General features: G+C 45.6%; 1 protein-coding gene across 1 annotated transcript in view; it reads left to right on the forward strand.

The window, feature by feature from the left end:
• Positions 1-4,066: 4,066 nt before the first annotated feature.
• The window catches only part of sfrp1a (secreted frizzled-related protein 1a), a 131,179-nt gene continuing 107,450 nt past the window's right edge, over positions 4,067-27,795 (forward strand). Inside the window, exon 1 of the mRNA XM_078239383.1 lies at positions 4,067-5,080. Coding sequence (XP_078095509.1) covers positions 4,552-5,080 — 529 coding nt within the window. The 5' untranslated portion in view covers positions 4,067-4,551. The remainder of the gene's footprint in view (positions 5,081-27,795) is intronic.

Below are 27,795 nucleotides of genomic sequence, written 5' to 3' on the forward strand. Positions count from 1 at the left end.
TTTTGAAGAAGTATGAACATGCTTTGAACAACAGCAGTGATTTACATCAAACTTGAAAAAGGAATACAACTCAGCAGCATTTTATGAACAAGAGGCAGATCATTAAGGTACATAAATATTAAATCTGACAAATGGGATAAATTATGAATATCGCTTCAAAGTAAGCAAGAATGTGGTCCCAAGGCCTTAAATTTAAAATAATGAGGAGCAAATTGAGAAGCAATAATTCTCTTCTGTGTAAGCTGTGGTTGAGTTGGTAGCACGCTGGCCTCCGAATCTCTGGGTTCAAATCCCTCTCCTGGATTGAGAATAAAATATCAAGGCTGACACTCCAGCGCAGCAACTGAAGGAGTGCTGCACTGTTGGAAGTGCCATTTTCCAAAAGAAATGTTGAACAAAGGCCCCCATCTAATCTACTCGGGTAATCCCAACAGTGCAGAAAGACGCCATTTGGTCCATTGAGTCTGCACTGACAACAATCCCAACCAGGTCCTATCGCCGTAACCACACGTATTTACCCTGTTGATCTCCCTGACACTAAGGGGCAATTTAGCATGGCCAATCAACCTAACTTGCACATGTTTGGACTGTGGAAACTGGAGCACCTGGAGGAAACCCACGCAGACACAAGGAGAACCTGCAAACTCCACACTGACAGTCACTCAAGGCCGAGATTGAACCCGGGTCCCTGGAACTGTGAGGCAGTAGTGCTAACTACTGTGCCATCGTGCCAACCTTAATGTAATGTAGATGTAAAACATTCCATGGCATTATTGTAAAGAACATAAGAACATAAGAAATAGGAGCAGGAGTAGGCCATCTAGCCCCTCGAGCCTGCCCCGCCATTCAATAAGATCATGGCTGATCTGAAGTGGATCAGTTCTACTTACCCGCCTGATCCCTATAACCCCTAATTCCCTTACCGATCAGGAATCCATCTATCCGTGATTTAAACATATTCAATGAGGTAGCCTCCACCACTTCAGTGGGCAGAGAATTCCAGAGATTCACCACCCTCTGAGAGAAGAAGTTCCTCCTCAACTCTGTCCTAAACTGACCCCCCTTTATTTTGAGGCTGTGCCCTCTAGTTCTAGTTTCCATTCTGAGTGGAAAGAATCTCTCCATCTCTACCCTATCCAGCCCCTTCATTATCTTATAGGTCTCTATAAGATCCCCCCTCAGCCTTCTAAATTCCAACGAATACAAGAAGGAATTCCAACGAATACAAGAATACAAGAAGGACAGAGGAGTTATCCCCAGTATCCTGGCCAGTATTTATCCCTCAGTCAACAGCATATTAACTGGCCATTTTCACAATGCTGCTTGTGTGAAATTAACAGCCGTATTTCCGACATTACAACTTTAAAAACTTTACACTTTTAACAAGTATTTCATTGGTTGTAAAATGCTCTGAGATGTCTGGTGATTGTGAAAAGTGTACATGAAGGCAAGTCTTTCTTTGGAACAGTCTGACTGCTGATCGGAGAGACAAAAGCATGATGTTCGAAACAATCTTTGAGGTTGTATTGATCTGATTCAACCCCAATCAGCAATGTAGGGTCAAATTGCCTTTTCTCTTCTGTGAATATTCATCTGTCTGCTTTCAGGGCCTTGTAAATGTGTGGGCTGGGATTGGAGCACTCATCCAAATGGAGATATTTCTTCATCATCACTGGCCAAAACCTTCATCCAAGAAGCATGGCGACTTCTTGTGAGCTGTCCTCAGCACACCCTCTAATTCTGTCTTTTACTCTCGTTATATGCTTTTAAAACTGTACTAACGAACCTACCTTAAATTAAGTTAATCTTTCTCTACACCGTAGCTGTGACTGTGATGCTACATTCTACATGCACCCTCTCCTTTCCTTCTCCCTTATGTTTAAAGTTTATTAGTGTCACAAGTAGGCTTATATCAACACGGCAATGAAGCTACTGTGAATCATAGAATCCTATGTTGCAGAAAGAGGCCATTCTGCCCATTGAGTCTGCACCATCCACAATCCCACCCAGGCCCTATCCCCATAACCCCATGCATTTACCCTAGCTAGTCCCCCTGACACTAAGGGGCAATTTAGCATGGCCAGTCCACATAACCTGCACATCTTTGGACTGTGGGAGGAAACCGGAGCACCACGCAGACACGGGAAGAATGTGCAAACTCCACACAGACAATGATCCAAGGCCGGAATCGAACTCTGGTCCCTGGCGCTGTGAGGCAGCAGTGCTAACCACTGTGCCATTGCCGAAAATTCCCAAGTCGCCATATTCAGGTGCCTGTTTGGGTACACTGAGGGGGGAATTTAGCATGGCTTTCTTTGGGACTGTGGGAGGAAACCGGAGCACTGGAGGAATCCCCGCAAACACGGGGAGAATGTACAAACTCTGTTCAGACAGTGACCCAAGCCGGGAATCCAACCAGGGTCCCTGGCATTGTGAGGCTGCAGTGCTAACCACTGTGCCATCCTTATGTACTCTATGAACGGTATGCTTTATCTGGAATATGCACAGGAAACAATACTTTTCACCGTATACCAATACATGTGACAATAATAAATTTTTAAAATCAAAGGTGCTGGAACTCCCTACTTAATAGTAGTGTGTGAACACCTTCAACACATAGACTCACCACTACTTTCTTCTCAAGTGCAATTAGGAATGGACAATGAATGCTGGCCTCATCAGTGATGCCCGCATACCGGGTATCAACTGTAAAAATGGCCACTCCACATTTTGAACCTGAATAGGGAATGTCAGCAGTCTATTCAACCACTGGCAAGCCTCATGACATTCTAGGAGAAGTCACTAATAACCAGTCAGCAATGACTCCCCTCATTCTTGCCTGGGGTTGACGTGACCCAATTGTACTGCCCCCGACAGCCTTGGCTGGCATCAACCAACCCAGAACAGACCATGAATGAATCAGGAGACTTGCTGCCCTATTTGGCTTAGTGACTCTGGCTTAGTGAACTACTGCAGGTCACCAGCCCAGTGAGGGGGTGGAACTTGTGTGTAGCAGAGAGGGGGGGGGGGGTTGTAATGTTGGGCCAACCTCAGTGGGGGCACGTACGGCGGTTGAAACAAGTATGAGTGCTGACGGTAAGCTGTTTTGATGATAGTGGCGATGCAGATGGAACTTGCCTGCAACAACTCATCCAATTTGCTTCAAAGTCAATTATCTTCTCCCCCACAAAAGCCTCAAGCACGCAGACCCAACAGAGGGAGGAAAGCCCCCATAAAAGATGAAGGATGTTGACATGCATCAGAATTCAGATTTGATGAAAAGGTTCCTGAAAGAGACTGCTCTTTCAGCCAATTAAGAAGCTGACAAGGGTAATGGCGTTTCATTCACAACGCTTCAGAGCACTCACTATCTGCTCTGCAAAGTTCCACCAACTCACTTTTCCTTGTGAAATGGGTGGCAAGACAGTAACTTGGCCTCGGTTCAACTTCTGCCAAGCAAGTTGAAACAAAAGAAATGATTTTTTTTTGAAAAAGAGAAATGCCTTCCTGGAACAAATCCGCTCCAATAAGGAAGGTGGAATGTGTGTTTTTTTGAAAAGTTTTACTGGGCGGCAGCAAGGCTACAGACTTCTCTCTCCCCCCTCCGCCCCCCCGCCCCCCCCCCCCTCCGAGCAATGACTGTGAAAAGAGTTAAAAATTAGACCAGGGACCGAGTGAGTGCTGGCTGGGGTGGGCTGTTCTTTTCTGTTGGATTTACGAAACTGACCCGGAGCTGACAAGTAGGTCATTGGGAAAAAAAACGCATGTCGGGACTTTGAATAAGTTAAACTTTGGTGGGGAGGGGAGGGGATAAAAACGGTGCCACACATACCCGAGTTTTAACTGGTGTTAGACCTGCTGGGGAGACAAAAGCTTGGAGAGAAGCAAATACAATCTGCTACTTTTCAATCTCAATATGTTACCGCGATTGTCTTATTTCGGTGCAGGAGAAAAGCAGTGGGTTGGAGAGAATGAGGAGGTGTGGGTGTTTGTGGGGAGAGGAAGAGGGGTGGGTGGGGGTAGCTGCCTGTCACGGATTGGTAAATAAAAGCTGTAATTGACACTTGCAGAGGGGTGGAATAGGGAGGGAGTGGGGGGAGGAGGACGGACACGGGCTGATTGGTTGCTGAGCGAGACGCAGGGGTTGTAATGAAGACAGAAGGCTGCACATTCCAAACTTGATGCTGAGGAACTGGGTGTATGTGAGCAGTGAGGGCAAGCTTCATACATCAGCACTCCTCCTAATATACACACTCAAGAGAACTGAAAGAGAGGTGATTTGAGGGAAGAAAGACAGGCACACACACACACACACACAGAGAGAACCTGGCCAGACTGGATAATGAAAAAACAGAGACAGGTACTGATATCTTCGAGGCGTTCTTGTTTCTAAAGCCGAGTGTACAATAAGACCAAAACTGCTCCTTTTTTGGCTGGGAAGGTTGTTCTTGGAGAGTGAAGCTTAAAGTCCAAAAATCAGCGCAGGGGACAGTAACTTTGCAGCCCTCATACAGGACTTTCCAACAACAAAGAAACGACAGGGGGAAAAAAATGGGAGAAGGAGGCATTTCAGGCAAGGCTTGCTGGAACTTTTACACGGCCTTTCTCACACTGAGCATAGGACTGTTTGCCCGCTGTGCCCCGATGGAGGTGGAAGATCCCAGCTGGCAAGCGGACAGTCGCTTTTACATCAAGCCACCGCACTGCGTGGACATCCCTTTTGCCCTGAGACTGTGCAATAACGTGGGCTATCACAAGATGAGTCTGCCCAACCTGTTGGACCACGAGACCATGGAGGAGGTGCAGCAACAAGCCAGCAGCTGGGTGCCGCTTCTCAACAAGAACTGTCACCCCAACACCCAACTCTTCCTGTGCTCCCTCTACGCTCCCATCTGCCTGGACAGACCCATCTACCCGTGCCGCTCCCTCTGCACGGCGGTCCGAGATGCCTGCACACCTGTCATGGAGTTCTTCGGCTTCCCCTGGCCCGACATGCTGAAGTGCGACAAATTCCCCCTTGACAATGACTTGTGCATCGTCTTCCCAAACCCCAACGCCACTCTATCCACCAGCTCGCAAGGTAAGGCTTTCGCTGCCTAAGGCATGACATACGGAAAAGAAATAAACTTCAACAAAAAAGGTGGGTGGGGGGATAACTTTACAGAGATGACCCTGGGTGTCTGTTTTATCCCATTGCTGAAGTTTAGTTTAAAGTTTATTTATCAGTATCACAAGTAGGCTCACATTAACACTGCAATTAAGTTACTGTGAAAATCCCTATGTAGGAAAGCTGAAGCGTGGTGTGCTGAATTCTTGTCTGTGCTGTGTTTGGATGTATTTTTACCCAGTTCAAAAACAGGGTTACATGGAAAGTAGAAGCAGGAGAAGGCCATTCGGCCCTTCTAGCCTGCTCCGCCATTCATTTTGATCATGGCTGATCATCAGATTCAATATCCTGATACCCCCCCCCCCCTTCCTCCCATATCCCTTGATCCCTTTAGCCCCAAGAGCTATATCTAATATTTTGCTTGAAATCAGACAACGTTTTGGCTTCAACTACTTTCTGTGGTAGTGGATTGCACACATTCGTCACTCTCTGGGTGTAGAAATTTCTCCTCACCTCAGTCCCAAAAAGGTTTGCCCCTTATCCTCAAACTATGACCCCTAGGGTTAGATGGAGGGACCATATCTAATCATTTCCCCTTTACTGAAATCCGATTCTTTGTCCATGATGGATGGGAACAGAACAGTTTGGGGGGCTGGGGGGGGGGGGGGGGGGAGTGGAGAGAGAGAGAGAGAAAAGAATTGCCCTTGTTACTGGATTGAAACAATGATAGCAGCCCCACTCTCCGGTGGCTAACTTTGCCAGTGTTGTGCTCTCTCCGGGGTGTTCGTTTATCCCTTCCCCTAACCGCTGGAAGAGTTTATTTTCAGCCAACCTGCTTGTGAGCGAGGCCACGCTTTTTGTGTGTCTCGACTTGAACGGCGGCAAATCGCTGGGTCGGCGACAAAAGGTATGTCAAAAAGGAAAGCAGAGCTGCTGTTGGAATATCCAGTCTGCCGGTTCTCCAGGGGGAAACTTTGACCTCCAGCTGTCTCAAAATATTCTGGCTGTGCAAGCGCCTAACCGTGAACTTTATTCTGTCCCCCACCCCTCAGTTTGTGAAATCGATCCTGCCTAACTCCAAATTGGCGCTGAAATAAATTAATAAATAATCTTGAAGTCATTTCGAGTAATCTAATCAAAGGGATCTTAAACAATATAATCCCATCGTCTGCAGTTTACGGTTATGTTCATTGCTGTAGGACCTTCCCATGTCAGTGACTTTATATTTGGCGATGTCTACATGCATCCTTTTTAAGTTTTCTTCTGTGGGAGGCAGGTATATTTGTACTGTAAAGGTAGAATTTACCTGCCAGTTACTCTGTCATATCAGAGCAACATTACATTTGCACCAGGTAATCATAATTACAGAATCCTTTTTTTATGAGGATGTTGTTGAATTGAATGCGCAAAGTTCGAATGTGTTTTATTTTATCCTAGCAGATTTCAATACTTCCTTTGGCACTTGGTCAGATGTTTCCCCCTCCCCCCGCCCCCTCGTCTTTCACTGAGGTATTTGCACAAGAGGTGCATGTTGATGGTCGCATTCGTTGCAAAAGTTGAATAGATTTTCCTGAAATGTGTCGTTGGGGTCATATCATTGGGGAGGGGGGTATGAGAGATCGGAGACCCTTCCTGTCTATATTGGGCAAGGGTCATGCTCGTGGCCGAAGAGCCTGGAGACATTTCCTGGGCCATTGGAGTGAGGTACCAGAAGGTTGGCGACAGCCACGAAATGATAATCCAGCAACAATTCATAATTTCCAGTACTGAAAGGAAGCATGCCGTTGAGAGATTACACTGTGAATATTGAATTTGAACTTCATTGGCAATGGGAATGTTGTTGGCCCTCCAATCAGGCCCCCCTGCTGGGCAGTGCAAACGCTTGCTTTCACTGTTTCCCTTCTGCAATATTTTCAGCAAATATATGATGTGCGGAATCTCGTATGTCTTAAAGGGACAATGGTTGCATCGGTCTTATTAAGCAGTCAACTCATACAAGAGGACGGACTTGTCTGACCCCGAACAAACATCCAAATAAATGGTTGTTTTTGTTCGGCTTCTGTTTGAATGCTGTTGAATAATTGCAATTCAGTAGTTAGTATTCAATGCAAATCTCTCTCCCAGAGGCATTGGCTTCTTGCAAGGACAGAGGATCTGGATACCAATCGCATTATATCTAGCCAAAAGCCCATTTTGAGACATGCTAACAAGTATGTAAGCTACAGCGTCTTCGGCAGCCATGAATTCATATGCTTAAGATTTGGGATTCCTGTGTCTCCTTTTTGAAATGTTCTTTTAAATCCAGCTTTTTGGCCAAATCTCTTCCAATCATTCCATTATGTGTTTTTTTAAAATATAAAGGCAAGCTGTTGTGTTGGGTTTTTTGCTTACTGCATGAGCTTGTCATTTCATTGATGTTACAATAGTCTCTGCATCAGCTCATTATATTTTAATGTGTAGTCTGAAGACTGGAATTTGAGTGGTGTGGGCTTTGACCCCCCCCCCCCCCCCCTGTATAGGCTGGAGCCAGCCTTAAAACAATCCAAGCCCAGGCTTGATCATACAAATTTAGGTCAGTCTAAATATAACATTTGTATTTGACCAAAGGGTCCTCTTCACAGGCCTTATAGAGGTGTTCCCTCCTGATAAATTGGAAAATAGATTGAGTGCAGTGATGAAGAATGCAATGTTCATAAATTCATAAGAGAGAGGAGCAGAATTAGGCCATTTGGCCCATCGAGTTCGCTCCGCCATTCGATCATGGCTGATATGCTCCTCATCCCCATTTTCCTGCCTTCTCCCCATAACCCTTCAACCAATTAAAAATCTGTCTAACTCCTCCTTAAATTTACTCACTGTCCCAGCATCCATTTGGGGTAGCGAATTCCACAAGATTCACAACCCTTTGGGAGAAACCGTTTCTCTTCCACTCAGTTTTAAATTTGCTACCCATTATCCTGAGACGGAGGCCTCGCATCCTAGAATGGGACAAGATTGTCATGTAGTCAGAAGAATAGTATTTATATTTGGAACAAAGTGACAACCCGAACTGTTTTATCAAGCTGCAATGTTTATCTTGGCCAGCGATTACGAAGCACTGATGAATAATTATTAACAGATTAGCATTTGGGCCTGTGAATGGGACTGATAGTTGTAAATGAAACAATGCCTTTATTGCTACTTGCTTCACAGAAAAACTTCCAGAGTCATTCATGAAAGGAACTGCTGGATAGAGTTTTCAAAGAGTGCAATTGGAAAAATATTGGCACAAATTGCACCCATTTGGTAAAGTGTTTTGAGCAGAGAATTTCTGTTCAAACTCATTTGCACATCATTGAATGGAAAATCTATTGTGAACCAAAGCATTCAGGCTGCGTTAAGTAACTCTTGATATATTTCAGTGGTAACCCAGAGAAGCTCAATTCAGTTCGAAATAGGTTCATCACAAAAATAAGCATTTTAAAATCTTATTTTAAACCACTGAAAATGCTTCCTGAAAGGTACACAAAACTATTTTCTCACCACATTAGAGTATAGTTAGTTTCTTGTAAATTGAAGAAAAATACATGCAAAAACTTTTTAAAACACACCTTTGGTTTCTTGCACCCAGAAGATGAATTTTTTTTTGGAGCAAGCAGAGAGATTATTAATTTATCTTGGGTTGTAGCCAGTTTTTTGGTCGAGTACAATATATTTTTAACACTTGGAGCCTCCCTCTTGACCCAAGCCCATCTGTTAGAATAGAATAGAATAGAATAGAATCCCTACAGTGCAGAAGGAGGCCATTCGGCCCATCGAGTCTGCACCGACCACAATCCCACCCAGGCCCTACCCCCACATATTTACCCACTAATCCCTCTAATCTACGCATCCCAGGACTCTAAGGGGCAATTTTTAACCTGGCCAATCAACCTAACCCGCACATCTTTGGACTGTGGGAGGAAACCAGAGCACCTGGAGGAAACCCACGCAGACACGAGGAGAATGTGCAAACTCCACACAGACAGTGACCCGAGCCGGGAATCGAACCCAGGACCCTGGAGCTGTGAAGCAGCAGTGCTAACCACTGTGCTACCGTGCCGCCCCATTCTAACTGTTAATGCAGTTAAAATTCCCTCCGATGTTACAAAAGGAGAAACTTCTGTAGTGTTCATGCATTTTTTTCACTTTGTGTTGCTGCTGTTCTCCACACCCCCTTGCACAGGTGTTGGGTTACTGTTCCATGGGCACTCTTACTCATTCCACCCCAATGGCTAGGAGTTGAGCAAGCGGTTTCACTCTATGGGGCACCTCAATACAGTCATGTCTTTGCTTCATACACACATATTGCATTCATAGAGTGATTATTGGTTAGCAATTAGAAGAAGAAATCATGTTTGACTTGTTTATCATTCAACAGCCTATGAACTCCATTACGGTTGAGATCATTCAACTCAACATGGACCACAGAGCAAACCTTGGCTTTTCCTAATCAATGAGATAGTTTCACACTGGTTAGAGCAGTTTTATTAACTAAGCTACTGAGGTTTCCTTGCTTGTAACCTTCTTGGTTGCTGCCACAAAAAGTTTCATAGAGTCACACACTGCAGAAGAGGCCCTTCGAACCATCAAATCTGCATTGACATGTGAGAAATACCTACCTACCTAATCCCATTTACCAGCACTTGGCCCATAGCCTTGAATGTTATGGCGTGCCAAGTGCTCATCCCGGTACTTTTGAAAGGATGTGAGGCAACCCACCTCCACCACCGTCCCAGGCAACATCCTGGTGAATTTCCTTTACACCCCCTCCAATGCAATCACATCTTCCTATAATGTGGTGACCAGAATTGCACACAGTACTCCAGCTGTGGCCTCACCAAAGTTCTATACAACTCCAACATGACCTCTCTGCTTTTGTAACCCATGCCTCAATTGATAAAGGCAAGTGTCCCATATTCCTTTTTCACTACCTTACCAACACGCTCTTCTGCTTTCAGAGATCTATTGAAAAACATTCAAAAGTCCCTTTGTTCCTCAGAGCCTCCTGGTGCCATGCCATTCTTTGAATACTTCCTTGTCAAATTTGTCCTTCCAAAGTGTATCACCTCACACTTGGCAGCGTTAAATTCCATCTGCCACTTACCTGCCCGTTTGACCATTCCGTCTATATCTTCCTGTAGCCCGAGACATTCAACCTCACTGTGAACCACCCATCCAATCTTAGTGTCATCTGCAAACTTACTAATCCTACCCCCCCCACATAGTCATCTATGTTCTTTATATAAATGGGGACCCAGCACAGATCCCTGTGGTACACCACTGAACACTGGCTTCCAGTCACCCAAGCAGCCTTCTGTCATCACACTCTCTCTCCTACAACTAAGCCAATTCTGAATCCACCTCATCAAATTACCACGTATCCCATGTGCATTTGCCTTTTTTATAAGTCTCCCGTTTGGGACCTAGTCAAAGGCTTTGCTGAAATCCATATAGACTATAATCAACTGCACTACCTCCAACCACACACGTGGTCACCTCCTCAAAAAAAAATCAATAAATTTGTTCGGCATGACCTCCCTCTAACAAAGCTATGCAGACTATCCCTGATCAACCCTGGAGGTAGAGGCAGATTCTTTCCTTCAGAATTTTCTCCAACAATTTTTGCACTACTAACATAAGACTCACTGGTCTGTAGTTCCCTGGTTTATCTCCACAACCCTTCTTAAATCACGGAACCACATTAGCTGTTCTCCAGTCCTCTGGCACCTCCCCTGTGACCAGATAGGAATTAAAAATTTTGGTTAGAGCCCCTGCAATCTCTTCTCTTGCCTCCCACAACAGCCTGGGACACAATTCATCTGGACCTGGAGATTTGCCCATTTTAAAGTCGACCAACATCTCCAACACCTTGTCACTCCCTATGTCAATTTGCTCAAGCACCTCGCAGTCTCTCTCCCTGAATTCCATACCATCATCCTCATTCTCTTGGATGAAGACAGATGTGAAGTATTCGTTCAACACTCTACCAATGTCCTCTGACTTCACCCAGAGATTGCCCCTTTGGTCCCGAATGGGCCCTTTCTCTGATTACCCTGTTCCCATTTATATACTTATTGAATATCTTGGGATTTTCCCATATTTTACCAGCCAGAGCTTTCTCATATTCCCTCTTTGCTCTCCACTTGCTTTCTTAAGCTCCATCCTGCACTTTCTGTACTCCACTAATGCCTCCGCTAATTTGCTCCTCTTGCGAAAAACTTCTCTCCTTCTCATCATATTCTGAATATCTCTGGTCATCCCTGGTTCTCTGGGCTTGTTAGTCCTTCCTATCACCGTAGTGGGAACTAGTTGGGCTTGTACCCTCCCCATTTCCTTTTTGAACGCACCCCCCCTCACTGCTCTTCTGTAGATTTCCCCACAGGTAGCTGTCCCCAGTTACCTTGGCCAGATCCTGCCTTAGTTTACTAAAATCCGTTCTTATCCCAATCCAAAACTTTTTTTTGCAACTTGTCTCTTTTTTATGTCCATAACAAGCTTAAATTGTACCATGTTGTGATCGCTATCACTAAAATGCTCCCCCACCACTACCTCAACCACCTGTCTGGCTTCTTTCCCCAGCCCAGAATTGGGTCCAGCACTGCACTGACACTCATTGGAACCTCTATATATTGACCTAAAAAGTTCCTCTGCACACATTTCAAGAAATCCACTCCATCCAAACTGGAGTTCAGGCTGAGTTCCATGCACAATTCTTGTTGCAATTTATGAGGAATGGCCAAGGCAGTGGTCCTGTTTTTTTTTGACACATGTTACTTGTTGACATCTGATCTGACCCAATCCAGCTGGTTTACCTTTTGGTTGCAGCTACTTATGCATAGAAACAAACGGTGTGAGACCAATCTCTCTGGGCACTTGTCAGTAGTTTTGTGATTAAAAACAAAATCTACATGAAAATTTGATAAAAGGGGACTGTCATCTGTTTGGGGCATGTGCAGATCTGCTCAGTTCCCAGTGCAAAGCCACAAACTGGCACGGCTGTCAAAGAAGGCTTTGTTACAGGTGCCACTTGGGGGCATCACCAAATTCATGGATACAGTCTCTGTAGTTCAACATTCTTGAAATATGAAAGTTAGAATCTTTTTTTCCAGTGGTGAATGCATATTTCATATGGGACAAGGTGAATGAATTGCGCCTTCTTGCTTAGTAACCTCATTCAGTGTTCTGTGAGCCTTTTTACCTGACTAGTTATGTATGAAGGCTTAAATATGCACCCGCATAGATGCAGCATATAAATATGACTCTATACATTTTGCACACACGCATATATTGTACGCACATGCACACTTTAGACAGACGATTCCACATACTGACACATACAACTCATGCAGATTGCGTACACACAGCAAAAGAGAACATAGAACATAGAACATAGAACAGTACAGCACAGAACAGGCCCTTCGGCCCACGATGTTGTGCCGACCTTCATCTGAAACCAAGATCAAGCTATCCCACTCCCTACCATCCTGGTGTGCTCCATGTGCCTATCCAATAACCGCTTAAATGTTCCTAAAGTGTCTGACTCCACTATCACTGCAGGCAGTCCATTCCACACCCCAACCACTCTCTGCGTGAAGAACCTACCTCTGATATCCTTCCTATATCTCCCACCATGAACCCTATAGTTATGCCCCCTCGTAATAGCTCCATCCACCCGAGGAAATAGTCTTTGAACGTTCACTCGATCTATCCCCTTCATCATTTTATAAACCTCTATTAAGTCTCCCCTCAATCTCCTCCGCTCCAGAGAGAACAGCCCCAGCTCCCTCAACCTTTCCTCATAAGACCGACACTCCAAACCAGGCAGCATCCTGGTAAATCTCCTCTGCACTCTTTCCAGCGCTTCCACATCCTTCTTATAGTGAGGTGACCAGAACTGCACGCAATATTCCAAATGCGGTCTCACCAAGGTCCTGTACAGTTGCAGCATAACCCCACGGCTCTTAAACTCCAACCCCCTGTTAATAAAAGCTAACACACTATATGCCTTCTTCACAGCTCTATCCACTTGAGTGGCAACCTTTAGAGATCTGTGGATATGGACCCCAAGATCTCTCTGTTCCTCCACAGTCTTCAGAACCCTACCTTTGACCCTGTAATCCACATTTAAATTAGTCCTACCAAAATGAATCACCTCACATTTATCAGGGTTAAACTCCATTTGCCATTTTTCAGCCCAGCTTTGCATCCTATCTATGTCTCTTTGCAGCCTACAACAGCCCTCCACCTCATCCACTACTCCACCAATCTTGGTGTCATCAGCAAATTTACTGATCCACCCTTCAGCCCCCTCCTCTAAGTCATTAATAAAAATCACAAAGAGCAGAGGACCAAGCACCGATCCCTGCGGCACTCCGCTAGCAACCTGCCTCCAGTCCGAAAATTTTCCATCCACCACCACCCTCTGTCTTCGATCAGACAGCCAGTTACCTATCCAATCGGCCAACTTTCCCTCTATCCCACACCTCCTTACTTTCATCATAAGCCGACCATGGGGGACCTTATCAAACGCCTTACTAAAATCCATGTATATGACATCAACCGCCCTACCTTCATCAACACACCTAGTTACCTCCTCAAAAAATTCTATCAAATTTGTGAGGCACGATTTGCCCTTCACAAATCCGTGCTGACTATCCCGGATTAATCCGCATCTTTCTAAATGGTCGTAAATCCCATCCCTAAGGACCTTTTCCATCAATTTACCAACCACCGAAGTCAGACTAACCGGTCTATAATTACCAGGGTCATTTCTATTCCCTTTCTTAAACAGAGGAACAACATTTGCCACTCTCCAGTCCTCTGGCACCATCCCCGTGGACAGCGAGGACCCAAAGATCAAAGCCAAAGGCTCTGCAATCTCATCCCTCGCCTCCCAAAGAATCCTAGGATACATTTCATCAGGCCCAGGGGACTTATCGACCTTCAGTTTATTCAAAACTGCCAATACATCCTCCCTCCGAACATCTATTTCCTCCAGCCTATTAGCCTGTAACACCTTCTCTTCCTGAAAAAGATGGCCCCTCTCCTTGGTGAACACTGAAGAAAAGTATTCATTCATCACCTCGCCTATCTCTACTGATTCCATACACAAGTTCCCACCACTGTCCTTGACCGGCCCTAACCTCACCCTGGTCATTCTTTTATTCCTCACATAAGAGTAAAAAGCCTTGGGGTTTTCCTTGATCCGACCCGCCAAGGACTTCTCATGTCCCCTCCTAGCTCTCCTCAGCCCCTTTTTCAGCTCGTTCCTTGCTAACTTGTAACCCTCAGTCGAGCCATCTGAACCTTGTTTCCTCATCCCTACATAAGCTTCCCTCTTCCTTTTCACAAGACATTCCACCTCTTTTGTGAACCACGGTTCCCTCACTCGGCCATTTCCTCCCTGCCTGACAGGGACATACCTATCAAGGACACCCAGTATTTGTTCCTTGAAAAAGTTCCACTTTTCATCAGTGCCTTTCCCTGGCAGTTTCTGTTCCCATCTTATGCCCCCTAATTCTTGCCTAATCGCATCATAATTACCTCTCCCCCAATTGTAAGCCTTGCCCTGCCGTCCGGCCCTATCCCTCTCCATTGCAATAACAAAAGACACCGAATTGTGGTCACTATCTCCAAAGTTCTCTCCCACAACCAAATCTAACACTTGGCCCGGTTCATTTCCCAGTACCAAATCCAATGTGGCCTCACCCCTTGTCGGCCTATCCACATATTGTGTCAGGAAACCCTCCTGCACACACTGCACAAAAAGTGCCCCATCCAAACTATTTGACCTACAAAGGTTCCAATCAATATTTGGAAAGTTAAAGTCCCCCATGACAACTACCCTGTGACCCCCACACGTATCCATAATCTGCTTAGCAATTTCTTCCTCCACATCTCTATTACTATTTGGGGGCCTATAGTAAACTCCTAGCAACGTGACCTAGCAACTCCTAGCAACATAAGTAGGCTTTGGAGAGGGTGCAGAAGAGGTTTACCAGTATGTTGCCTGAATTAGAGTGCATGAGCTATAAGAAGAGACTGGACAAACTAGGGTTGTTTTCTTTGGAGCTGAGGGGAGACCTTAAAAGGTTTATTCATTTGTCACAAGTAGGCTTGCATTAACACCACAATGAAGTTGCTGTGAAAATCCCACCAAGAAATCTAGAAGTCCATAAAATTATGAGAGGCATAGATAGGGTTGACAGTAGGAGACGTGCACTTAAGGTGAGAGGGGGGAAAGTTCAAAGGAGATGTGAGGGACAAGTTTTTTTTACACAGAGAGTGGTCGGTGTCTGGAACGCGCTGCCAGGGGTGGTGGTGGAGGCAGATATGATAGGGGCGTTTAAGGGGCTTTTAGATAAGCACATGAATACGCAAGGAATAGAGGGATATGGAGCAAGGGCAGGCAGAAGGGATTAGTTTAATTTGGCATCATGTTCGGCACAACATCATGGGCTGAAGGGCCTATTCCCGTGCTGTACTGTTCTATGTTCTTGAGACACAAAACACCTTTTCTATTCCATGACATTCTTACTTTTCTGTCTCAGCAGTGAATACTTTGTGTTTTCCTTTTCGTTGTACTTTCTAAATGACCATGAAGTGGGTTTGGGGGTGGTGGTGGGGCGGGGGGGAGGGGGGGGGGAGTTGTGGGGAGGCGGTGGGGGTTGGGGAGGTGGTGGGGTGGATAATTATGTTCAGTTTTTAGAGAAAGCCGAGTCTTAGAGCAGTGCCGTAGAAGTATTCAAGCTCTGGTTTTAATCACAGAGTAGTGAGTGGATGTTCTGTTCATCAAGTGACCTGCCTAGAGGTATATAAAACAGTCTCATTTCTCAATGACAAGTGTGTGGTTTGGAATAAAAACAGCTGTAGAAATGTGAATGGAGCTACAATTTAAAAAAAAAGAGACGGGCTGATTAGAAAATTAAAAATATTGGTCCTATTTTAATTTTGTGGTAGAATTTCCCTGGCTGTGATCCGCTTTTTTCGGAGAGTTGGGAAAGGGGGTGTAATTGTGAAAAGGAGATGAACAGATGCAAACATGAGAGCCAGCTTTTTTTTCCCCCCAGTAGTGGAAATCTGGAAGACTCTCTATCAAGTTCCTGGATGCTGGAACAATCAGAGCTTTCAATACTTGAGATGGATAGATTTTTGTCAGATAATGGTACTTAAGGATGTGGGCCAAAAGTAGGAAAATGCAGCATATAAACCATGATCTAATTGAGTGACAAAGCCAAGCTGAGGAAATGAATTACCCACTCTGTTCCAAATGCTACATATTCTCCCTCAGTGTCCCCAACAGGCACCGGAGTGTGGCGACTAGGAGATTGTCACAGTAACTTCATTACAGTGTGAATGTAAGCCTACTTGTGACAGTATTAAAAAAAAATCTGTTGCCAATTTGGTCTTTGGATAGGGAAAGAGAGAGTCAGATGAGCTCCTCTGTTGAGGGTCTGTTGAGAATACATGTTTAGGTGGGACATTTAAAATCGTGAGATCGGAGAGGTATACAGCAGAGGAAAGTCACTGTTTGGCTTGTCATTTAAACAATTTTTTTTCATGTTTATTAGTGCCACAAGTAGGCTTACATTAACACTGCAATGAAGTTACTGTGAAAATCCCCTAGTCACCACACTCTGGCGCCTGCTTGGATACACTGAGGGAGAATTTACCAATGCACCTAACCAGCACGTCTTTCAGATTGTGGGAGGAAACCGGTGCACCCAGAGGAAACCCACGCAGATACAGGGAGAACGGGCAGACTCCGCACAGACAGTGACCCAAGCTGGGGATCGAACCCAGGTCCCTGGCGTTGTAAGGCAGCAGTGCTAACCACTGTGCTAAAGCACAGTGACTGCCCTTCCCTCCCCCATATAAGGTGACAAACAAAAATGAGGAGAAAGGGGGTGGGAGGGTCATGCTGGTGAGGACAGAGAGAGTGAAAGAAGAATAAGAGGGCAGAAACAGGAGGGGTGGAATTTTTTTGAGTTGAGGGACAGCTGCATGACTGATGGTGTTAAATTAACTTAAAGTTAATTGTTGTGGCCCAGATGTTGAAAATTAATAGAAGCAAGTGAAGTTCAGGCACCATCACCAGTCTGATGCAATTTTCCCATCAGCTGAGTTCCCCGTCTTGTTTTGGAGCCATCAGGACACAGACTGGGAGGGCTCTGTTCTGTGCTGTCTACTCCAGCACAAGTTTTCCAAGTTACATTTGGCAGTGCAGTATTAAATTTTAAATGTACTTCGACATACCTGACAGCTCCTGCCAGTATTCCTTGGACAAGGAATGGATAGCACGGTGGTACAGTGGTTAGCACTGCTGCCTCACAGTGCTAGGGATCTGGGTTCGATTCCGGCTTCTGGTGACTGTGTGGGTTTCCTCCCACACTCCAAAGATGTGCAAGTTAGGTTGATTGGCCATGCTAAATTGACCCTAAGTGTACCAGGGGACTAGCAGGGTAAATTTATGGGGTTATGGGGGTAGGGTCTGGGTGGGATGGTTGTTGGTGCAGGCTCGATGGGCTGAATGGCCTCCTTCTGCACTGTAGGGATTCTATGATATTCCTTCGACAAGGATTGTTATTTCTGTGCACAGCTGCTAAAGAGTTTGAGTGGCAAACACATAATGTACCTTTCGAGGCTCCTCTTACTCTGTGTGAAACTACTACTGTCTTCACTGCTAATCTTTTAACCTTACAGCTTGTCCCTGGAGAGTGATGCTGTAATCACCTCTCGGCATCACTCTTGTCAGTTTATATTTATCAGCTTCCCATGAGCTTCTTCAAGGTCTAGGAAGGAAGTCTTAATGATTGCTGCCGTGTAGAATAAGCACCATGCATTTGATGACGCAGGATTGGGGGCGGCTAATCCAACAGCTCATCGAACTCAGGAAGAAAGTGTCTCGTCATTGGGGTCAGAACATTGGAACTTACATTGAGGCAGGAAACCACATGTTGCATTTTAGCACACACAAACAGGGGGGGCTTGGGCTGAACCCAAGTGCGAAGGTGGGTCAATGGGGGCAGGTAAAGGAGGTAAATTGGCAATTTATTTATTTGCGTCTCCATCAAAGTGGCTGTATCGGTGTCACCCACTTGAAAATACCATCCAGAGCCAGAATTAATCCCAATTATCTTTCAGTCATGTTGTTCCAACTTACTTGTTGCATCTCCTATGTGCTCTACAATAAACCTGATAGAATGTCAACCCATAACAGCGTTTTGTCAGCCAAAGGTATGAAGTGATATGGGAGAAAGGTGAGCGTATGAAGTGAGGGTGGCACAGTGGTTAGCACTGCTGCCTCACAGCGCCAGGGACCCGGGTTCGATTCCAGCCTTGGGTCACTGCCTGTGCAGAGTCTGCACATTCTCCCCGTGTCTGCGTGGGTTTCCTCCGGGTGCTCTGGTTTCCTCCCACGCTCCAAAGATGTGGGGGTTGGGTTGCTTGGCCAAATGCTAAATTTCCCCTTCGTGTCAGGGGGATCAACAAGGTAAATATGTGGAGTTACAGGGATAGGGGCTGGATGGGATTGTTGTCGGTTCAGGCTCGATGGGCCGAATGGCCTCCTTCGGCACTGTAGGGATTGTAAGAAGGCAGCTTTCCAGCACTGTTCGTGGGCAATGAGGAGCATGAGTATTTACTCCGTTCCCCTTCCCTGTATCATCACCATCTTAACCCCCTCACATCCTACCCCAGCCATGTTTGCTTGCGAACTCTTGGTTTTACAGCTTATCTGATAAATGGCACCTCAATGCAACAGGCCAGAAGTGCAGTCCGAGGTGGTGGTCTACAATATGGGCACCAGTCTTTAAAACCCCCATCTTTCTGATTGAGAGGCAGCAATGCTATGAGAGCCAAAGCCAGCACACTCTGGTCCTGACATTCATATTAATTCCATCACGAGTCTAAATGTAGTAATTACCCTTTCCAAACTCTGATATGAGATTAAATGATTATTCTTGTTGCACAAAGTGAGTTAGGATCCAGAATGCTCTGTCTGCAAGGGTGGCAGAAACAGGTTCAGTGGCAACTTTCAAAAGAGAATTGAGTAAATACATGGAGGGGAGAAAGATTGCATGGACATTTGCATTAGACAGATGGGTAAGATGGGTATAGAGGGCTATGGGCCAAATGCAGGCAATTGGGACTAGCTTAGTGGTAAAAACTATGTGGCATGGACAAGTTGGGCCAAAGGGCCTGTTTCTATGCTGTAAACCTCTATGACATGGGGAAAGAATAACGTTTATTTATTAGTGTCACAAGAAGGCTTACTTTAACACTACAATGGAGTTACTGGAAAAAGAATGGGACTAATTGGACAGGTCTTTGGGCCAAGTAGCCACCTTCTGCGCTGTCTGATACAGGGAGACAACCAGGACGCCCCTTTTGATGGTTGCTGTTCCAATGACTTCTTTCTGCACTGTAGGGATCCTATTTTAGTTTTAGTTTACTTATTTGTTAGTCACAGGTAAGGCTTACATTAACACTGCAATGAAGTTACTGTGAAATTCCCCTCGTCGCCACATTCCGGTGCCTGTTCGGGTCAATGCACCTAACCAGCACGTCTTTCAGACTGTGGGAAGAAATCGGAGCACCCGGAGGAAACCCACACAGACACGGGGAGAATGTGCAGACTCCGCACAGACAGTGACCCAAGCTGGGAATCGATCCCGGGTCTCTGGCGCTGTGAGGCAGCCGTGCTAACCACTGTGCAACCGTGCTAACCACTGTGCAACCGTGCTAACCACTGTGCAGCCGTGCTAACCACTGTGCTACCGTGCTACCTATGCCTTGAATTCTATGATTCAAACACAGCAACAAACATTTCCAAGGCCACCGTGTGCCTTTTTGTGCTGATGCCATTTACAACCAGCGAAGCCCCTGAAATGGGATTTTGAATCCAGAAATCACAGACTCAGCAAGCAGGGTGTCCTGGTGGAGTCATTCAAACTCTTACTTTTACTTATCGTCAGTTCATTCCTCAGCCTGAACTCCAGTCCTCCACACTTGCGTGTGCCACAGATGGTGCTTGTATTGGGCGGAGAAAAGGATAGCACGGGGGAATTGTGCGTCAGAAAACATAGTCACTCGTGCTGTCTTTCTGGCAGAGCATGTATCTATGTAACCCAATGGTAACCATCTGTTTCTTGTAGTTTACAAAGCAGTCTCATGGATGACATTTAATGAGTTGTAGCATTAGAAATGGATTGCTGTAATGAGCAGAATATGCAAGAGAGTGGATGGGAAATGACGGTGATATTGCAATACAAACACAGCCGAGTATCACAAGGATTAAAAAAATTCTGAAGTTTATTTTCTTACAATAGAAAATAGGAGCAGGAGTCGGCTATTCGAGCCTCCTCCGCCATTCATTATGATCACGGCTGATCCTCTATCTCAACACCATACTCCCCTGCTTCCTCCCATACACCATTAAGAGTCTAGAAATCTACCAATTTCCTTCTTAAATGCATTCAGTAACTTGGTCTCCACAGCCTTCTGTGGTAGAGAATTCCACAGGGTCGCCACCCTCTGAGTGAAGAGGTTTCTCCTCCTCTCAGTCCTAAATGGCCCAGCCTGTATCCTGAGACTGTCACCCTGTGGTGAACTATCGTTGGTTCCCACTGGATAGTACTGAGCCTGGGGCTGGCCAGTACTACAAGGATGTACATATGTTACTGTTGGATTGTGCTATTGTTGCTGTTGGGGTTAGGGTGGGGTTGTTACACCTTTGTACTGTAGTGTTGTGGCACATCCCAGTCGGGCTCCGCCTCCTGGGAGAGGTATAAGAGTCCCTGCTCTGGCCGGGACCCCTTCAGTCTGGGATAATGTATATAAGTTCTGGTAGCTTCGTTAACAGTAAATAAAAGCCTTTCATTTACTGAGCTTCAAGCCTCGTGTCTGAATAGCGCATCACACCCCTAGTTCTAGACCTGTCCCCCACAGCCAGAGGATAAAACATGCCTGCATCCAACCCTATCAGAATTTTGCATGTTTCAATTAGATCCACTTTCGTTCTTCTAAATTCCAGCTAATACTGGCCAAGTCAATCCAATCTCTCCTCATACAATGATCCTGACATTCTGGGAATCAGTCTGGTGAACCTTTACTGCAGTCTCGCTGAGGCAAGCATATCCTTTCTTAGATAAGGACATGGAAACTACGTACAATACTCCAGGTGTGATCTCACCAAGGCCCTGTCTGGCTGCAGTAAGGCATCCTTGCAACTGTACTCCAGTCCTCTTGCAATAAAGGCCAACATGCCTAACAGCTTGCTGTACATGCATGCTTGCTTTTGTGACTGGTGTACAATGACACCCAGGACCCCTTTGTGTGTCAACATTTTTCAATCTATCACCATTTAAGTAAGACTCTGCCATTCTATTTCACCATCCGAGGTGGATAACTTCACATTTATCCATGTTATATGGCATCTGCCATGTATTTGCCCACTCATTCAACTGGCAGAGGATTGGGAAGCCTTTAAAAGCGAGCAGAGGACAGCTAAAAAGGTAATAAGGGGGGAATAATGCAATACCTTGCATTAAGTTGATCTTTCTCTACACCCGAGCTATGACTATAACACTACGTTCTGCACTCTCTCCTTTCCTTCTCTATGAACGGTATGTTTTGTCTGTATAACGCGCAAGAAACAATACTTTTTACTGTATGTTAATACATGTGACAATAATAAATCAAATCAAATTAAATTTAAGAAGAGGAAATATGAGTGTAAGCTAGCTAGTAATATAAAAGCAGGTAGGAAGAGTTTTTTTCAATACATAAAAGGTAAGAGAGAGGCAAAAATAGACATTGGACCACTGGAAAATGAGGCTGGAGAAGTAATAATAGGAAACAAAGAAATGGCAGAGGAACTGAATAGTTACTTTGCATCAGTCTTCATGGTGGAAGGCACCAGTGGGATGCCAGAGCTCCAGGAAAGTCAGGGGGCACAGGTGAGTGTAGTGGCCATCACTAAGGAGAAGGTTCTGGGGAAACTGAAAGGTCTGAAGGTGGATAAATCACCTGGACCGGATGGACTACACCCAAGGGTTCTAAAAGGGATAGCTGAGGAAATTGTGGAAGCATTGGTGGTGATCTTTCAGGAATCACAGGAGGCAGGAAGGGTACCAGAGGACTGGAAAGTAGCTAATGTAACACCACTGTTTAAGAAGGGAGGGAGGGAGGTAGCAGACAGGAAATTATAGGCCGGTTAGCCTGACTTCGGTCATTGACAAGATTTTAGGGTCCATTATTAAAGATGAGATCGTAGAGTGCTTGGAAGTGCATGATAAAGTAGGACGGAGTCAGCACGGCTTCGTCAAGGGGAGGTCATGTCTGACGAATCTGTTAGAGTTCTTTGAGAAGGTAACAAGGAAGTTAAATAAAGGAGAACCAGTGGACATGATTTATTTAGATTTCCAGAAGGCCTTTGACAAGGTGTTGCATAGGAGACTGTTAAATAAGTTAAGAGCCCATGGTGTTAAGGGTAAGATCCTGGCATGGATAGAGGATTGGCTGACTGGCAGAAGACAGAGAGTGGGGATAAAGGTGTCTTCTTCAGGATGGCAGCTGGTGACTAGCGGTGTGCTTCAGGGCTCAGTGCTGGGATCACAACTTTTCAATATACATTAACGATTTGGAAGATGGAACTGAAGGCACTGTTGCTAAGTTTGAAGATGATACAAAGATATGTAGAGGGACAGGTAGTATTGAGGAAGCAGGGGGGCTGCAGAAGGACTTGGACAGGTTAGGAGAGTGGGCAAAGAAGTGGAATGTGGAAAAGTGTGAGGTTATGCACTTTGGAAGGAAGAATGGAGGCAATAGACTACTTTCTAAATGGAAAAAGCTTAGGAAATCAGAAACACAAAGGGACTTGGGAGTCATTATTCAAGATTTTCTTAAGGTTAACATGCAGGTTCAGTCGGCAGTTAGGAAGGCAAATGCAATGTTAGCATTCATGTCGAGAGGGCTAGAATACAAGAGCAGGGATGTACTTCTGAGGCTGTATAAGGCTCTGGTCAGACCCCATTTGGAGTATTGTGAGCAGTTTTGGGCCCCGTATCTAAGGAGGGATGTGCTGGCCTTGGAAAGGGTCCAGAGGAAGTTCACAAGAATGATCCCTGGAACAAAGAGTTTGTCATATCAGGAACGGTTGAGAACTCTGGGTCTGTACTCGTTGGAGTTTAGAAGGTTGAGGAGGGATCTTATTGAAATTTACAGGATACTGCGAGGCCTGGATAAAATGGACATGGAGAGGATCTTTTCACTAGTAGGAAAAACTGGAACCAGAGGGCACAACCTCAGGCTAAAGGGATGATCCTTTAAAACAGAGATGAGGAGGAATTTCTTCAGACAGAGAGTGGTGAATCCGTGGAACTCTTTGCCACAGAAGGCTGTGGAGGCCAGGTCATTGAGTGTCTTTAAGACAGCGATAGATAGGTTCTTGATAAATAAGGGGATCAGGGGTTATGGGGAAAAGGCAGGAGAATGGGGATGAGAAAAATATCAGCCAAGATTGAATGGCGGAGCAGACTCGATGGGCTGAGTGGACTAATTCTGCTCCTATGTTTTATGGTCTTCTCTCAATCACTTTGAAGCCTCTTGACATCCTCCTCATCACCCAGATTCCTTCCAAGTTTTGTGTGGTCAGCAAGTTTGGAAGTATTACATTTGGTTCCCTCATCCAAATTATTGGTGAATAATGAAATTAAATTGGAACTTAAATCGCACTTCAATAATTGACCAAAACTTCACTTTGCAGATTTCTTTGTTTGGTAAATGATATTGCAACTATTATGCACGATGAATGTCACCCAGCATTAATGACATAGATTATTGGGGTCTGTGCTATCATATACAGAAGGAGTACAGGGAAGGTTTACCAGGCTGATTCTTGGGATGGCAGGTCTGTCATATGAGGAGAGATTAAGTTGGTTAGGATTATATACACTGGAGTTTAGAAGAGTGAGAGGAGATCACGGTAGCACAGTGGTTAGCACTGCTGCTTCACAGCTCCAGGGACCTGGGTTCGATTCCCGGCTCGGGTCACTGTCTGTGTGGAGTTTGCACATTCTCCTCGTGCCTGCGTGGGTTTCCTCCGGGTGCTCCGGTTTCCTCCCACAGTCCAAAGATGTGCGGGTTAGGTTGATTGGCCATGCTAAAACATTGCCCTTAGTGTCCTGGGATGCGTAGGTTAGAGGGATTAGTGGGTAAAATATGTAGGGATATGGGGGTAGGGCCTGGGTGGGATTGTGGTCGGTGCAGACTCGATGGGCTGAATGGCCTCTTTCTGTGCTGTAGGGTTTCTAAGATTCTAAGATCTCAAAGAAACCTATAAAATTCTAACAGGATTAGACAGGGTCGATTCAGAAAGAATGTTCCCTATGGTGGGGGAGTCCAGAACTAGGGGTCATAGTTTGAGGATAAGAGGTAAACCTTTTAGGACTGAGATGAGGAGAAATTTCTTCACCCCAGAGGGCAGTTAATGTGTGGAATTCACTCCCACAGAAAGCAGTCGAGTCCGAAATGTCTGATTTCAAGAAGAAATTAGATATAGAATCACTGATCCCTACAGTGCAGAAGGAGGCCATTCAGCCCATCGAGCCTGCACTGACAACAATCCCACCCAGGCCCCATACCCGCAACCCCCTGTATTTACCCTGCTAATCCCCCTGACAAGGGGAAATTTAGCATGGCCAATCAACATAACCCGCAAATCTGTGGAGTGTGGGAGGAAACTGGAGCACCCGGAGGAAACCCATGCAGACACAGGGAGAATGTGCAGACTCCACACAAATAGCTCTTGGGGTTAAAGGGATCAGGGGGAGATGGGGGGGGGGGGGGGGGGGGGCGAAATCAGGATATTGAATTTGATGATGAGCCATGATCACAATGAATGGCGGAGTAGGCTCAAAGGGTTGAAAGGCCTACTCTTGCTTCTGGTTTCTATGTTTTACACCACTTGCACAAAAATAAACCCACCGCCTGAACTGTGAATGAGTAAATCAGATTCAGGGGAGGAGATGTGAAGTGAGCAGCCTGGTCCCCAGGTTTAAACACAGATTATCAACCACTCACGCTATCTACTTGGGGATTATGATAGCCTTTGAATGCCTCAGTTGGATAAAGCTTGGTCACAGCTCATAGTTTTAAGAATTAATATCTTTGCAAGTTTAAGGATTTAGTCTCTTTGCTCTGTAATGTGACCGTGTGTGAAATGACCTTTGATCACCTTGAAAGTCTTACAGATGTACAACTCCTTCAGGATATTCTAAAGCACTTTGCAACTAACCAAGTGCTATTGACATGTAGTCACTGTTGTAATGGAAGAAAATCTTACCGTGCCATCTACAATTGCAAAATCCACATCTGAAAGCTGCACTGTCGCTGGCAAAGTGTACTGCACATCTGTAATGTGGTGCAAATTTTCCAGTGACCTTGTAAACTGTGTATAGATGACACAAACCAATCATTCAGGGAATGTGAAGCTGCTTACAATATGCACGCAGACAATGCTTGCTGATAATCTCTTTTTTAGCCTGGGTTTTACTGTGCCTCCTCCTGTTCCTATACACTTGCCAGTAGATGGTGCAGCCTTTCATTTTCTCAACCCAGACTGCATCGTAGGACTTATTGTTTTGTACAGGAGATGATGCTACATTGTATAGATTAGAATCATAGAATCCTACAGTGCGGAAGGACGCCATTCGGCCCATCGAGGCTGCACCGACCACAATTCCACCTGGACCCTACCCCCATAACCCCAAGCATTTACCCTGGCTAGTTCCCCTGACACTAAGGGAAACTAACTCTTAATCCACCTAACTGCACATCTTTGGACTGTGCGAGGAAGCCAGAGCACCCGGAGGAAACCTATGCAGACATGGGGAGAATGTGCAGACTCCGCACAGACAGTTATTCATCTCTTGGGCGGCACGGTAGCACAGGTTAGCACTGCTGCTTCACAGCTCCAGGGACCTGGGTTCGATTCCCAGTTTGGGTCACTGTCTGTGTGGAGTTTGCACATTCTCCTCGTGTCTGCATGGGTTTCCTCCGGGTGCTCCGGTTTCCTCCCACAGTCCAAAGATGTGCGGGTTAGGTTGATTGGCCATGCTAAAATTGCCCCTTAGTGTCCTGAGATGCGTAGGTTAGAGGGATTAGCAGGTAAATATGTAGGGATATGGGGGTAGGGCCTGGGTGGGATTGTGGTCGGTGCAGACTCATGGGTCAAATGCACCGTAGGGTTTCTATGATTCTATGATCTGACAATGCAGCTGTCCCTCAGCACTGCACCAGACAGTTAGCTCTGTGTCCGTTTCTCAGGGTCTAACACCATCGCACTGGGTCCATTCACCCAAAAACAGGCAATGAGGCGAGTATCTTTTTTTTGGACTTCAATTAAAACCGGATACTCTCACAGGTTGATTGTGTCATCATAATCTATGCCCTCCTTGTCACCATTGTAATGATGCATGCTACAGACTTAGTCAGGAACACCAAAGGGTATTTATTAATGAGAAAAACTGTACAGAGGCCAAGAGTGCTCCCCCACCCCCTTGGCTGCCCTGGAGCAGCCCACCAGCTGCCCCCGTCCCTACATGTTCACTACGTGCCTTCAGACTGTCTTCTGCCTAAGAGAGAGCTCCACCTTTTGGGGTGATGAGCCACTCTCAGTTCGAAATGGTCCCTCAAGCCAGGTGACCCTCTTCTGCTGTGTTGTCCTTAAAGGTGCAATCACCAGAATCACCTCAGAGGGAGTTCCAGGATTTTCACCCAATGACAGTGAAGCAATGGTGACATATTTCTAAGTGAGAGACTTGGCGAATAACTTCCCAGTGGTAGTGTTCCCCTGTGTCTGCTGCCCTTGTCCTCGGTGATAGAAGTTGCAGATTTGAATGATGCTGTCGAAGGAGCCTTAGTAAGTTGCTGTCGTGTATCTTGTAGATGGTACACACTGCTGCCACTGTGCATCAGTGTTAGAGGGGGTATGTTTAAGATGGTGGATGGGTTACCAATCAAGTGGGCTGCTTTGTCCGAGAGTGTGTTGAACGTCTTGAGTGGTGTTGGAACTGCACTCATCCAAGCCAGTGGAGAGTATTCCATCACATTCTGGACTTCTTCACCTCAAGGATGGGGGACAGGCTTTGGGGAGTCAGGAGGTGAGTTGCTTTCTGCAGAATTCCTAGCCTGCTCTCGGCTGCTCCATTTCAGTTAATGGTAATTCCCCCAGAATATTTTTAGTTGGGGATTCAGCAATGTTGTTGCAATTGAGTGTCAAGGGAAGATGGTTAGATTGGAGATGGTCATTGCCTGGGATTTGTGTGGAGTGAATGTTACTTGACACTTCTCAGCCAAGCCCAAATATTGTCTAGGTCTTGCTACGTATGGGCACGGAACTCTTCAGTATTTGAGGAGTCATGAATGGTGCTGAACATTTGTGAAATTATCCACAAACATCAACTGACTGTACGGAGGGAAGGTCATCGATGAAGCATTTGAAGGCAGGGCCTAGGACACTACCCTAAGGAACTTCTGCCACAATGGCCTGAGATTAATGACCTCCAACAACCCCAACCATCCTCCTTTGTGCTGGGTAAGACTTCAACCAGTGGAGCATTTTCCTCCTGATTTCATTGAGTCCAGTTTTGCTCAAGCTCCTTGAT

Source organism: Mustelus asterias, chromosome 22, assembly GCF_964213995.1.
Source record: "Mustelus asterias chromosome 22, sMusAst1.hap1.1, whole genome shotgun sequence".
Taxonomy (NCBI): domain Eukaryota; kingdom Metazoa; phylum Chordata; class Chondrichthyes; order Carcharhiniformes; family Triakidae; genus Mustelus; species Mustelus asterias.